This window comes from Thamnophis sirtalis, unplaced genomic scaffold, assembly GCF_051295495.1.
Source record: "Thamnophis sirtalis isolate CommonGarterSnake01/CBP01778 unplaced genomic scaffold, rThaSir2_p1.2 scaffold_3, whole genome shotgun sequence".
Lineage (NCBI taxonomy): Eukaryota > Metazoa > Chordata > Lepidosauria > Squamata > Natricidae > Thamnophis > Thamnophis sirtalis.
In genome coordinates, this window is record NW_028261383.1 from 165,794,719 (window position 1) to 165,809,929 (window position 15,211).

At 41.0% G+C, this 15,211-nt stretch overlaps 3 protein-coding genes across 5 annotated transcripts in view; 2 read left to right on the forward strand and 1 right to left on the reverse strand.

Annotated features, from left to right (window-relative positions):
* The window catches only part of LOC148048331 (uncharacterized), a 433,893-nt gene that overhangs the window by 250,074 nt on the left and 168,608 nt on the right, over positions 1-15,211 (forward strand). The gene's annotated exons all lie outside the window — the stretch shown is intronic.
* SYN1 (synapsin I) overlaps positions 1-15,211 on the forward strand; it is a 121,723-nt gene that overhangs the window by 43,839 nt on the left and 62,673 nt on the right. For both annotated transcript variants that reach the window (XM_087710740.1, XM_087710739.1), the window contains exons 4-5: positions 1,012-1,168; positions 2,064-2,153. In XM_087710740.1, coding sequence (XP_087566866.1) covers positions 1,012-1,168; positions 2,064-2,153 — 247 coding nt within the window. The remainder of the gene's footprint in view (positions 1-1,011; positions 1,169-2,063; positions 2,154-15,211) is intronic.
* TIMP1 (TIMP metallopeptidase inhibitor 1) lies at positions 4,581-14,525 on the reverse strand. 2 transcript variants are annotated; one of them, XM_087710742.1, is made up of 6 exons: positions 14,397-14,525; positions 13,601-13,761; positions 9,629-9,726; positions 8,840-8,957; positions 6,393-6,514; positions 4,581-4,883 (listed from the first exon to the last, which is right to left on the reverse strand). In XM_087710742.1, exons 2-6 carry the CDS (start codon positions 13,725-13,727, stop codon positions 4,674-4,676), a joined length of 675 nt encoding a protein of 224 aa, XP_087566868.1. In that variant the 5' UTR covers positions 13,728-13,761; positions 14,397-14,525; the 3' UTR covers positions 4,581-4,673. The 2 variants fall into 2 exon arrangements, with proteins under 2 accessions (XP_087566868.1, XP_087566869.1); XM_087710743.1 differs by lacking the exon at positions 14,397-14,525 and adding an exon at positions 13,848-13,868.

Here is a 15,211-nt window from a genome sequence, read left to right on the forward strand (position 1 = left end):
GTTGTGTTTTGAAGTACACATTCAAATGCATACGCTCAGATAACACAGTGTTCTTGTACTCCTTTATTCAGACTTTAGGATGAGTGGGATCTCAGCAAATGCGCCAAAGACGAAATCAGTAGATAAATCCTTCAGACACAATACATTTAATCAGTGGTGGGATTCAAATAATTTAACAACCGGTTCTCTGCCCTAATGATTTCTTCCAACAACCAGTTCACCAAACTGCTCAGAAAGTTAACAACCGGTTCTCTCGAGGTGGTGCGCACCTCCCACCACTGCATTTAATTCAGTCAGTTATTCTGTACATTTGTTAAAATGTCTGGATAAATAAAATGGTTTTATCTACTTGGTTTCTAAACGTTGGTGTCAGATCAACCTATACCATTGGTGCAGCACATAGAGACATCCATCTTTGTTATGTCAAATCTGACACAGCCTCAAATGGGACACGGCCCAGAGACTGCAGTGAAAGTGTTGGAAGAAGCCTTGAGCGTATATACGCTCTGATAATTGCTGGGAAATTTCTACTAGAGCTTGACCACCCATGAAGATTGAATTGTGATGGCAGAATAAACAATGCGCTGTCTGGAAATTAGTGTAGTCTCTGAACACATAGTTATTGTTTATCCCTGAGCTTGGGAATGTGGCAGCCTTGGGTTTTAATGAGTAACCATTTCATTTTCCTCCAGCGACAGGAAATGAGACCAACTTGAATCAAGACTAATAGACTGCTGAAAACAAATTTTGCAAATTGCACGGGTACTTTAAAAAGCTGTGAATTTCCTGTGTTTTGTATGTTAGTGTGTTATTTTATCTAACCCCACAGAGGTTCTATAGCTCTCTCAGTGGCAGTAGAAGATCAACGGAAAGTGAACATGTTGAGTAAAAGGGTTTGATTTAGGCAGCTAAAATAGAAACTATAGATTAAGAAGTAGGTTTTCTGGACAAATGCATTAGATTCTTTATCCTGCCTCTCCTTCTTTTTCATATTCACACTTTTTCTTCCAGGAGTCTGAAGCCGGACTTTGTCCTGATCCGCCAGCATGCCTTCAGCATGGCTCGTGGTGGAGACCATCGTGGCATTGTTATTGGCTTGCAGTATGCAGGCGTGCCCAGCGTCAACTCGGTGCATTCTGTGTACAACTTCTGTGACAAACCTTGGGTGGTGAGTGACAGAAGATGATAATTGAAGGAGGAACCAGATCTGTGGCACTGTAGTGTATGAGAACTTTACATAGAAAATTTAACGTAAATTAAGGAACTTACAGTTTGGCCCCATTTCTTTATTTTGTGCACAAGGGGTAGTCAGGAGGGCTTACTGCATTTCACTAATTTAGTTTTAAGCTGCTTTTAGATATTGTACAATGTTCAAATACAGTTATTCATCACCCCTGCAGTTAAAGAAACAGTTAAACAACAGCTTTCCAACAAGAGTAGGTAGCAATTTAAAAAAAAAAGCAAGGAATGTAAACTAATTAAAATGTCTGAGTAAACAAAAGTGCTGAAATAATTGCAGTGTTGTATTAGCTACACTTTCTACAGAGAAGGTCTTTCTCTTTGTCATCACCTAATCTATCCAAGATGCCAACTCTCTCAACTCGTAGGTAAGCTAGCTTAGAAGACATGATCCTAGAATTAACTGCTTCCCAAACTCTTCATGTAAGTTGAACCTGGAAGGAAATGAGTAAGACGATTTTTCTTGGTTGAGTGAGTTATCAGTCAGGCTGCATTCCACATTAGCAGAACCTTTTAGCTTGTCTTTGAGGACAGCCCATGGACAGTATATTTAAAAAATGGCCAAGTCATGCATGTCTAGGCTGCCTGTGTAATATGTCAGCACCTCCCTAGGAGTCAGCTGTTACCGTTGATGGTGGACATTGTGTAGGATTTCTGACATTTGCAACGTGTTCTGCTAATAGAAGCTTTCATGTTCAGGCTTGAGTAGAGGGAAGGAATTGGGCAGGGGTTGCAAAGGGATGGGGCGATATAGTAAAGTTAACCTTGTGGAAATAGATTTAGAAATATCATCCTTGTTTCTTACTGCACTGTCTCTCCAATAGTTTGCCCAGATGGTCCGCCTGAATCGCAAACTCGGTCCGGAAGAATTCCCTCTCATTGACCAGACATTCTATCCCAATCATAAGGAGATGGTAAGTCAGACTGGCGTGTGGAAGGCTGAGGATCTTTCTGATTATGTGCTGAGACTAGCACACCCTGAGTTCTCCAGCCCCTTTAATAATTAAAAGGGCAAATAGCCATTTCTGAGCTGGACCATTGAGGATGAACATGTGATTTTCAGATATAAAACATATCATAATCATTCCTTCTCAACCAGGATGTCTTCATTTTCCTGTTCAATGATGAGTCATGCATGACAAGGCTTGACTTCTGAATGAAATAGCCATACTTCATTCTGCACTTAGTTTGGGTTCTCTGTTCAGGGTTAACATGATTACAAAAAAGGACGTTGACTGCATCTCGGCTTCATTGTTAGAGCTAGTGTTGGAACGAAGAGCCGAATGGCAGTGGATACTCTTCTCTAAGCAAGAAGCCCATGAGATATGTACACTCATATCCACAATTTTCCTATTTTGTTATAAACTTATTATTTACCAGCAATGTTTTCTCATGCATCTTCTAAGGAAAGACTTCATCTACTGTACTGGAGGCAGAGGTGTTGCAAATAATGCTTGCAAGAAATCATTTTTCTCTTAAAGGTGATGAAATTAATTTTCTCTTAAAGGCGAAAACAAATCTTGATAATTACGTTCATTAATGTAACAGATAAAAGATTAGTTTAATGAACGTAGCATAATAATGGACATAATGTAAAGTAATATATTGAACAATAAATATAATTCTGGGTGTACAAAGGCTCAGGTTGTTTAGATTGCAATTTGCTGGTAAACTGTCCTTAAATATGGACCCACTTCATTTGTTTCAGTATGCAATTTGCGTGGTCTTGGGATGCAAAGGGTGATTTGGCTAAACGGCATTTCCCTTTCTTATCCTCTTCCTTTCTATAGATAGCACTCTTGGCAAGAACTCAGTCATTCCTTAAAATACATACTTTTCTGCTCTTTCGTCTAAATCCTGTACGTGTGCATATTGCAATCCTGTGACCTTGCTGTTATTCAGTGATGATGGCTTAAAAATACTTTTCCTGTGCTTAGAGATATGCTGTTGTTCATGACAGTTTCATGTTTCCAGATTGGTTTAGTGGTTTAGTGGTTTATTCGACTTGTGTGCCGCCCTATTCCCAAAGGGACTCAGGGCGGCTGACAAACCAGGAGGGGAGGGGAACAAATACAAAAGAGTAAAACAGAAACAAAACAACAATACAAAACAATTTAAAAAGTCACAACAAGCACAACCCATTCGAGTAGGGGTGGAACTCAACAGCCCCAGGCCTGCTGGAACAGCCAGGTCTTAACGGCTTTACGGAAAGCCTGAAGGGTGGCGAGGGTCCGAATCTCCACGGAGAGATCATTCCAGAGGGCTGGAGCAGCCACAGAGAAGGCCCTCCTCCGGGTGGTCAACAGCCGGCATTGGCCGGCAGATGGAATTCGGAGAAGGCCTAATCTGTGGGATCTAATGGGTCTGTGGGAGGTAATCGGCAGAAGGCGGTCTCTCAAGTACCCAGGTCCAATACCATGTAGGGCTTTATAAGTGACGACTAGCACCTTGAAGCGTATCCGGAGACCAATAGGCAGCCAGTGCAGCTTGCGGAGGATAGGTGTAACGTGGGTGTACCGAGGCGCACCCACAATCGCTCACGCGGCTGCATTCTGGACAAGCTGAAGTCTCCGAATACTCTTCAAGGGCTGCCCCATGGATATCTGACTGAGCTGTGCAGCTTTGAAAGACGATTTCTTTACTCCTAATCCAGAATATGGGCAGTGGAATAGTAAATCAGGACACCCAGACAGAAAGAAAGACTGGGGACTAGAGTTGTAGGGGAAAACTGGAAGGCCCTTTGAAGGCCGTTTAGCTGGTTACTGAAAGCTTCCTCTGTTCCTTTTGTGAAAATTATCTACATACATTCTAGGGTTTTTTCCCCATTAAAGCATCTAAAAGTGTTCCCTTGGGTTTTCCTTAAAGCAGTGATGGCGAATCTTTTCGGCATCGAGTGCTGAAAAGGGAGCGCGCATGTGTGCGTAAATCACCGAGTGCCGAAAGGGGAGCACTTTGCGGGTGCACTCACTCGTCTGGGCCGCGACCAGGAAGAGGAGCTGGCTAGGGGGCATGCACACACCGGAAGATGAACTTCTGGTTTCCGGGGTGCCTATATGCTGGCTGGCACGCATGCTCACACTGGAAAATGGAAGACCAGCTCTTCTGGTTTCTGGCACTGCTGCATGCTCAAAGGCCAGTTGATCATCATGTGCGCATGCACGCCAGAAACCCAGAAGAGGAATGGGTGATGCCATGCGTGCTAGGCAACATGGCTACACATGCCACTTCGGGCACGTGTGCCATAGGTTCGCTATCACGGCCTTAGAAGAACTACTGCATCCTTCTCTAGAGGCTATTGCTACTGTCTTGCCAGAACCAGTACAGAACTTGAGCAAGCTTAATTGTTGGAATTGGCATTTATTTAAAAAGAGACAACTCGGATAGAAACGGAGGGATTGTCAGGGAGAGGAGTACACTCCAGAGTCCATAGACGTTTACTGCCTCAGGAGGCGAGACTTGCGAAGGGAGCCAGGTCCTTGGGCAGTCAGGGATTGCCAGGTGCAGAAGTTAGAGCTCTCAGATCGTGGCAGGCACGCCAGGCGTTTGGCCTGAAGACCATCCCATATCCGGGACATGATCCCATCTGTCCATAGGCACTGGTTGTCAGAAGAGATGAAACATGGCATGGAAAGGCAGGACATGACCTATTGAAAGAATGGCAGAAGAACATAAGTTTAGTTTCGTTTAGTTTTATTGATCTTGTATGCCGCCCACTCCCGAAGGACTCCGGGCGGCTTACAATAAAACAAGGGAAGGGGATAATACACAAAACAACATATTAAAAAACACAACAGTCACAATTTCCGAGGGGCTGGGTATTTCGAAAGCCCCCCGGCCTGCTGGAGCAGCCAGGACTTAACGGCTTTGCGGAAGGCCGGGAGGGTAGTAAGGGTCCGGATCTCCATGGGGAGATCGTTCCAGAGGGCTGGAGCTGCGACAGAGAAGGCTCTCCCCCGGGACAGTGTGAGGGAGCTCTTCCTCTTGAATATCATATAATCCTCCAATATCACATCTCTTGATTTCTAAATCCTACTTGGGTGTCATCTAGGACAAGCAATCAAATATGATGGGGCCAAAAACAACCCAAAGTTGTTGCAAATTGGATCAAGCATAGATCATTCGTTACATCTCCACTGTTGGACAATTTGTTCGAATTTTAATAGAATATACTGTATGCTTTGAATTGAGCAAGGACTGAAGGACAGATGACATTGGCTGTGTCATTTCTATATTCGTTTACAACCAGCACTCAGGCAAAAGACCCTTTAACCCCATCTTCCCAAGTCACTTCACCATCATCAATCCCATAATTCATTATTTACCAGAGCAGGGTTACTCCTTTCCATTTACCCTGTGCCTCTGTGTGGGTGGACAATTGATTCTATATATGACAAACTGCATCTTTGTAATCTTCCCCTTCTGCCTTTTTAAAATTGCAAATACACCCACTATTATCCTGCTTTCTCCTTCTAGCTTTCCAAGAGGCTAGAAGCTTTCGCTTCTTATTGGTTGTCAAGAAGGAAAAATCCTTTGGATCCAGAATGGAAATTCAGGGTATTAATCGTTTTGTAGGCTAGTTTAAAAACAAATTCTTATCAAAATCTGAATGAGAGTTGTGGGCAAGCACCGAAAACAAAATTTTGTTCCAAATCTCCTACTCTCAAAAAAAAAGTTTTGGGAGGAGATTGGTCTCTTATCTTCCATCTTAGTCATGTGCATGGAAATCTGTGGAACCCTGTACCATCATCTATTCTACATGGATTACATCTGTGGCCTGACTAGGTGGATTGCTAGATAAAGCTATAAATACAGATAGCCTTTGCCAGCCTGATGCCCTCCAGATGTGTTTGACCTCAATCTGCATAATTTCCCAGCTAGCATAACCAATGACCATTATACCCGGAGGCTTTCAGAATTGTAACCTTAACCAAATGGAGGGCTTTAGGCAGAGGAAAGTTGGATAATGAGCTATAATTTCAGCTTTCAGGACAAGAAAGAACTGTGTGTGTGTATTTGTGTCTGTGTGTGTGTGTGTGCGTGCGTGCGTGCGTGTGCAATGTTTTGTTGGCTAGCCTGCAAATCTGCCTGCAAGCATTTGCTTCTGCTGTCAGATTATCCCCGAGACAGATTATTTCCTAGACCCAGACACTCACTGTGCAGTTGCAGCCCTTGCTGTATTCAAGACTCAAGCCTCTTTTCTGGGCAAGAGAAAGCTGAGACCATGGCTGGATGAAGGAACAGGCTGTGATCATGACACGATTGCCATCCATCATCCCTGTTGGCCAAGAAAGAAAGAAAGAAAAAAAAGAAAGAGAGAGAGAAAGAGAGACAGAGAGACAGAGAGAGAGAGATTAAAACAGGAAATATAAACATTCTATCTGATGCATTAGTTGCAGATTTGACTTTTATAATCAAGCTTTGGCTTGCTGAGAAGCCTGCAAATATATTAATATTGTACATCTTCACCACCCTAAATGGAGCACTATATACAGTATAGTTTTTCTCTTGCAGGGATGAATAATGAAATTAAATGTGGCTTCCGCCTGTAAGACAAATCCTTTGCCAAAATTTTGTAAGCTTGGTCCCCTGAATGAATAATGCATGTGGAGTTTTGGAGTTGGTGGGCTTCTTCCTTTGTTGGCATTGCGTTGACTTACTAAAAGGAGAACTATATAAAATATCTCTCCTGCTCACTCCAGATATTTTATTAAGGCCTTATTCTTTAATATGCCAAAGGCAAAATTGAAGCTAAAGATTAGCTTAGATTTTAGCTAAACATTGGGAAAAAAAGATGCTTTAACAGTATGGGTTACTTGATAGTGGAAGTAGGAGGGGAGTCACTGGAATGGTTTAACCAAAGACCAGACAGCTATGACCTAAAAATGAGATAGTTCTACCCTGTATTGCATATTCATTGTTAAACCAGAATATAGATTAAATCAAGGTTTCTTCCAAAATTTGAATTAACAAAGTCTGATACACACTGTGAAATCAAATCCCACACTATTCATATGTGCACATATATTTATGTGCATTTAGTGTGGGGGGGTTAAAGCATCTGTGATAGGTAATAAAGTTTTGTGTTCTGTATCTTGGGCAATTAATTCTGGATTAAAATTTCTCATTCCCACAAAACAAACGACAGACTTCTGGTTTTCTTTTCTTTCCCCCCCACTGAGAGCAGAAACATATTGTTTGAGCTGTTTGTTATAAGCAGCGTTGAGGTCAGCCTTGGCATAGCCACTCACTATGGGGTAAAATTGTTCCTAGACTCTGTCATTTCAGACCGCAGGTGGGGGCTTAGTTTTGAATGCTTGGTTGAAAAAAAATTCACTGCGCACAAAAAAAGTAGATGTTAGAGAGAAAAGCTTTGGCCTGGCCTAGTTTTTCCATGACGTGCTGGTTTTCTAAATGTAAGAGGTGATTGTTTTTCTTTTGGGAGTAACTCTCTAATACTTATCGTTGCAACCAAAATACATTTTCTTGAGGTGATTGCCTAGATTAGAGTGAGATTATATGACAAAATTTTAAATAAATGGTATGAATGAAAACAGTCCATAATATAAAGAATGCCAGCAAAATGGGGAGGATTAAAAAAAGAGCTAAATTTTACAATTAGCTGTGGACTTCCTGTTAAGTTCTCTGTCTTGGAGACAGGCTGTGCTTCATCTTATCAGTTTAATATTTCTAATATAATAAATTTGGGACATCACAGCATCTTTTTTTTTCAATTAAATGTCTGATATGCACTGTAAAATGGCAATTTTTAAAAAACAAAAGTCTTTTCCAGTTCTCTATGAAATGTTAAGCTTTGTTTCGCCATTGAATTATAGCCTCAAAAGATTGGCAAACGTTAGGTTACTACTAAAACTGAAACCAACTGTGAATAGTTGGGTCTTTCAGAGACTGGAGTTTTAAATTATTTGTATGTGTGTGTGTGTGTGTGTGTGTGTGAGGGAGGGGGGATTCGCAATTCCCTCTTCTTCCTTTTAAACTAGGTACAACAGATTCCTTTAGTTTTTTCCTCCCATTATTTATGTTCTTCATAAGAACATTATAGCCTTGTTTTGAGACGTTTCGCATCATGCTCAAAACTGTTTTTTATTAAGCATCCAAAATAAAACTCTAGATTCTTTAGCTATGGGATATTTTACTGATTTTCAAACTAGAGCCCATGAAGGTATATACCACCTTCCATATATACCATAGTCCCTAGTAAAAAAATAAATATATATATCTAAAAACCAGCTTTTAGCTAGTTTAAAAATCTTGGAAGATTGTCACAATCTTGTTAGCTTCTTGTTATTCTTGCCTGAGATTTCATAAGATTTAAGCTGTAAATACCAACATCTTATGAGATTTGGCAAACTTAATGATATTTCACCTATTAGTATTATTAAAGAAATTTCGGAACCTTGTGACTGTTACCAATGGGATTCATGTGTGTATTTGGTTCCTGCCTAAGCTAGGTTACTGATCTTGCCTGTATGTGTTAACCCTCATAAATGTATGATAATGTTATAGGTCTATGCAAAGATTAAAAAATAAGAATGTCTGAATTTGTCTTCAGTTTTCCTGGTCTTAGGGGATCATTCTGTACCTGCAATGACATATTCTTCTCCTTTGAGTGGGCCCTTGTGTTCATAACCACAGAGGCTTTCCATAGCTGGAGTGTAGAGAAAGCGGACATCTTGCATCTCTTCTGGACCCTTGTATACCTGGAGAAACAGAAGAACAGGAATGTGTACAGGGATGGAGGAAAGTGGGAGAATTATTCAGACCAGGAAGGGACTACCATGAGGGGAAAAAAGAAAGTCAAGGCTGCTACTTGATTTGAGGTTTTCATAACCCTACCAGAAGAATTTAGATTGTATCTGCCAGGCTAGAGTTCAAATCTAATTCAGTATAAGCTGATTGAGCCAACAGATATCAACCAGTTTTTCATTTTCTTAAAGTATGTGAAGACCAAAGGCTTGCTTGAGTAACTTTAATAGGATACCACCATCTTTTTTCAAACTTAAGCAATTATGGAGGAATGAGATAACAATGCAATAATCAGAATCCATGAAATTTACAATGAAAATAGCAGAGTCGAGGACTTTCAGATAAGGATAACCAGTGAATTTTGTTTCATATTATTTTACAAACATATTTGTGTCTTTGAACTTTTGGACAAGACGTTATAAAAAGAATCTTCTGTTAACTGTCTCCTTAAAGGCAGCCTTGGGGGAAGCTGTCAGTGGGTCTCTTGGTTTCTTTCAACCATGGAAACTCATTTGGTAATTTTGGACCAGTCACAATCTCTCAGAGTAAGTTACTTCCCAGTCTTGTAGTGAGGTTGCAGAAAGAGAAGAAAATATTTATGACATAACTAAGAGGAAGTGCTTACCTTGGTTGTTTTGATTTCATGGCGTACCCACCACACAGGTTCTCCCACAGAAACGTTCACATGCTGCTTGCTGACACTCACAAATTTGCCTCTGATCACTACAAAAAAAAGAGGTGGCAGGTAACATCTTATTTTCCTCGATTCTATCATTCACCATTAGTTATTTCTTTGGTTTTAGGTGAAGGATTGTTTGTGATCCTTTAAATTCCTGGTACCTCAGATACAACTCCTGGCTCGATTTAGCCAGCTTGAAAGCCTTAAAGTTAAATTTCTGCCTGGTATCCCCAAATCCTTGCTATAAAATGATAGACAATTGCCTGGGTAGGGTCAGTTGTTGTCCTTCAGCTTTTTATTTTGGGTGATTTTGAAATGATTGTAGAGAGCAGGCAAGGGGCTCTTATTAAGAAATAGCAATAGCAATAGCACTTAGACTTATATACCGCTTCATAGGGCTTTTAGCCCTCTCTAAGCGGTTTACAGAGTCAGCATATGGCCCCCACAATCTGGGTCCTCATTTTACCCACCTCAGAAGGATGGAAGGCTGAGTCAACCTTGAGCCGGTGAGATTTGAACTGCCAAACTGCAGCTAGCAGTCAGCTGAAGTGGCCTGCAGTGCTGCACTCTAACCACTGCGCCACCTCGGCTCTGGAATCTCTGGATTCTTTTCAGGATTTAGAGATATCCACTACACAGATTCTCATACAATGAATCGAGTTATATTATCAGCTATTGGGGGGGGGATTGGGAATTATTCTGTGACCATACAGTTCTCAGAAAGGATGGGAAATGCGTTTCTGTCTTTTTTCCTCACCACCTTCCCAAAATAGGTTTTGAGTACTACGTTTGTGTGGAGATGGTATATGATGGTGAAGGACTTGAGTTCAGAATGAAAAGCCAATCTGAACTCTTCCCTGCAGACCACTCAAGGAGCTAGTGCACAAATACCACTTCAGTAATTGGTAACAAGAATAACGAAGGACATTAAATAGATGAAAACACGTTTACATGTATCTCAGCTCTAACAACACAGCCACAAACATCTTTTCCACAGCAGTATCTTTCAGTTAAGTTAATTTGAACTTTCAGTTACCTATTGCTGAGTGCACAGTAATAAAGCCATGGGCGAATTGTCATCAGTCCAAAGAAAATTACAGGAGAGGCAAGATGTGAAGAAGTAATCTGTCTATCCCTCAACCCATGCCTTTCCCGAAGTTCCTTTCTGTGAAATTTTCTATCTAGTTCTACAAGAATGTGGAGGAGCAAAATTGTGGGTTTCCTTTCTTTTTCTTCTCTCAACTCCTCTCAACTGTGGCTCACAATATTTATGTGTGCTATGCTAACCACACTGTGTTGTGAATTCAGAATCAGAAAACCATGAACTGGTGTAGCGCTATATTGTTAGGTTATGTTTGGGAGAAAGCAGAGCTCAGGTATAAAATACCTGATTGGTATGCAGAAAATCCCAGGTTTAAAATTCAGTTATCTCTAGCTAAAAGAACCAGATGGCAGGTGATGGGACTGACCTGAAGAATGTAAAGTTATGTTTGAACATCATGCTAAGATGTAGCAAATGTTTGTTATAATTGCAAACTGAACGCTATTCATTCCCATATATTGTTTTCCTCCCATCTCTACCACGTGGCAATATATTCTGCTCTTATTTGTTTAGTTGTAAGGATGTCAAAAGGCTAATGTTTCAGGACATCTGTGAATCTGTGTTTTGTTTTAAAGTAGCTTTACCTTTATGAAACTCTGCTTTGATAGGCCTTTCCTAAATGACTAATTCTTAGCTGCAATGGGACACTACTTGAGGGCATACACACAATATTTTTCTAACGAAAAAATCATGTGAATGTGGCCAGAACTGGTCAGAATAGTTAGCATAGGGATCTAGTCTGACTCTGAACTGTAGTAAAACTATAAATTTGTGTTATAATTTAATATCAGTTTGTTCTAATTTAATATCAATGTGACCATCTGGAAGTTCACTGCATGATTCTGAATATCATCTCAGCTCCCTAATCAGAGTTATTGTCTGGATAAATTGGAGGAAAGGAAAACTATAGCTGCTGCTTTGAGTTTATGAGGGGAGGGCAGGATATGAATTAAAAGACAGATATACAAAGAATCAGAGATTACCTATCCTTGTGCTAAAGGCATTAAAACAGACTGAGTAGGTATTTCATTACCCAGAGGTGAATCTTTATACTTGTTCTTTTTCCAGCTATTTCTCTTATTCTTGCCTGAATGTTATATAAAACCCAGGCATTTTTCAAACAATGAAAACAAAATTGAAAAATCTCAAAAAGTTTAAAAAAATGAAGCCAAAATGGTTGAATAGAAAATATTTTGTGCATTAGAATTGGACATTCTGATTAAACTTGTCCATTTATTTAACTTGTTTTAAATTTTCTACGAAGAGATATTCCAACCTGGTAAATAATAAACTTCTAGGAATATGTGGATTGATTCCTTTGAATAAAGGAAAGGTAGTACAGATGATATTTAAGAGCACCTTATAGGAACAGTGCTAAACATCTGTGTTTTGTATGTGCATAATATCATAGTACTTAATAAGATTTCAAAGGAAATAACTTCCCATATTTAGATATTTCCACAAACTGCCAAAATAGATAAAACCTCAGTATTCCCTGACACACAAACAACTTTCCATTCGGATTACCAATTTATTTAGCAAGGTTGGGAACCATCTCCTCTGCCTTTAACAATCGCCTGATCTGTATAGCCCAACAAAGGAAAGTTTTCTGGTATATATAAAATTTTAGAGTGGGGGTGGGAGGAATGGCATAATATCTATACTAGGCTGCTATGGAAAATTACAGAAATTCTGCCAGAAAGAGGGGGGGGGGGAAATCTGGCAATCTTATTTCAGTTGTAATAGGCTGAGGAGTTGATGGGTAGAAATATTCTCCGCCTTTATTCATTGGAAGTATTCCAGAATAATAAATTTATAGCGGTTCTAAAAGTCCTTCAACCTCCCCTTCCTATAAATGTGAACATTATGGCTACAAATCATGATCATTATGTATTATTTCTAGGACCAGTGATGGCATGTTTTTCAGCGCCAGTTGCTGGGAAACAAGCATAGAGATTCTTGTGGGTTTTTGGAGGCATCTAGTTAAATACTATAGGGCTCAAAATGCTGGCTTTAACAGACGGTTACAGACAGGTAGTTTATCTAGCAGAACTCCTGTTCTGTCTTTTGTTTGCTAGAAATCACAAGTGTTTTGGGTAAGAGGAAGGAGATGAGACATCAGTTTTACCAATTGCAATCCCATTTGTTTTTGTTTTTTTTCACCCGATACTATTTTACAGCTTTTTTTTTACAACTTTATTCACCCCAGGAACTAGGAGGGTCACCAAGTCCAACCATTTGCTGATGGCGAAAATAACTATTTGTCTGATAGGTAGTCATTTACACCAGGGGTTTCCAACCTTGGAAACTTTAAGCCTGGGAAACTTCAACTCCTGGCCAACTCCCAGGCTTAAAGTTGCCAAGGCTGGAGACCCCTGATTTAGACAACTGGGGTGGGTGGGTGGAAACGAGAGCGATAGAATTTGCTACTTTCCAAGGGAAACTGTTCCACTATCAAGCAGTTTATGCCAGCAGCTCCTTAGGAAGTTATTACTAATGATTAGTTAGCGTAGTTTGTAAGGTAATGTGAAACCATCAATTTAACCTACTGTGTCCTTCAGGGTGGCTGAAGATTAAAAGACCCTAATTATTGAGAAAACATTTCCGTATTTGGAACCGCACACGCACATACAGACACACGCACAGGACTTTACAATTTGTAAGTATATAGCAGATCACAGCGAAATTTATAAGAGGGGGATAGATAGCAGATTGATAGGCTATGGCAGAAGTGATAACTTGAGAGAATGAGATAAGGCAGAGGAGAGAGAGGACGGTTGAATTTTTATTACTGTGTCTATGATTCAGGCACTCACCCATATCAGCATTGCAGAAGGCAGTCTGAGGATGTCTAGGGGCACAGGAACAGGCGGCGGTTGGGTCTGCCTTCAGACTGAGGAGAAAAACGCCGACCGCAAGGAATCTGCACATTTTAGAATCCATTTTGAGGCGAGGAGAGAAGTCACTCAGACGCAGCCTGCAGGACAGAGACAAAGTGTTATTCCAGGAGAAGAAGCGGCAGGAAATGAAGGGGTGTGAAAGGAAACATCAGCTATGAAGTACCAGCAGAAACTCCTGGACTTGGGCAACTGTTGGTTTCCCTCTTTATAATACAGCTGTGGACCAAGGAGAGGAATTCCTTACTGCCTGGATGAACACGGCTCTTTGTATTTTATGTTATGGGCTGGGCTGGCAGGGGAGGACCTAAATTGAGGGTTAGATGACTGAAGGAGTGAGCCCAGTGTGAGGAAAGACTCTGGTTTCATTTTGCTCAATTCATTTACGGTGGCTTCTTCATACAGGAAACACCCTCTATCACCACCCGGCGCAGCCTGGGATATTTACTTGAAAGAAAAAAAAAAAGCCTTAGCAGAGCTCGGGGTGACAACCTGTCTGAACAACCATTTCTAACATCAGAGGTTCCTGGGTGTCACAGAAAAAAAAATGGGTAAAGGAGAAGATGATGGAGTTAAAAGTAGGGGAAGGTCTTCCTGGAAATGTTTCAGCTGAAATTTCAAAAAAGTGGGGAGCTTACAGAGGGATCCCCTTGGGGTGGGAAAGAGAATCTAGGGAGGTCTTGGTGTGCTGAAAAAGAACGGCCCTTCACCTCACCTTTCTCTCTGTTGCAGTCCAGGCGCCTCTTCAAGACTGCAGCTCCCAGCCCGTCGGATTGGTATTTAAAGCTCACCCCGCTTCCCCCATGACTCCCCCTGCTTTTCCTGTCCTATCTGCCAAGGAGGCGTGACTGATCCAGCCTGCGGTTTTTAGCAGAGAGTCAACCATGCCAGGGTGGGGTGATCCTTGCCTTTAGAGACGGGGAGGAAGGAGCAGCATTAGCAACTTCAGAGGGAAGAATTTGTCAGGAAGTTTTGGATTACTCAACTGAAAAAGAGAGAGGGCGATGATGGCTTAGAAGGCTGTCTTTGAAGGGGAGGCAATTCAAAGGGTGTCCAGCGGGTGGCGTTATGGAACTGGTTCCCTCTCAGAATGTGGGCCTTATTAAACTGCCGTAGATGTTATGGTTTAGGACGCCGGCATGTTATGTCGCACTTGTTACCTGATTGCCCTTGCCCGTTTTCTGCCCGTTTTCTCTCTTTTTGACAGCTGCATCCAGGTAGCCAAACTGGGCAGAGTCAGTCATTGAGAGATTAACAAGCCAGCCTACGGTTTGAAGGAAGGAGAAGCTTTTCAGACAAAATGAACATACTGAAGTTATGGTATACAACATGAACAGGACGGGACTGAAGAAATACTAAGAGTGGGATGGGATGGGTAGGAATAGAACAGAACAGAATAGAATAGGCAGATTATGCAACTTTATAAGGGCTCTGAATTTTCCACTTATTAAATCGTATAAAACTTGCACCTTCTATCAATGGTGGATTGTTTTATTGAAAATATCACCTCACCAGCTAAACTGGAGATTC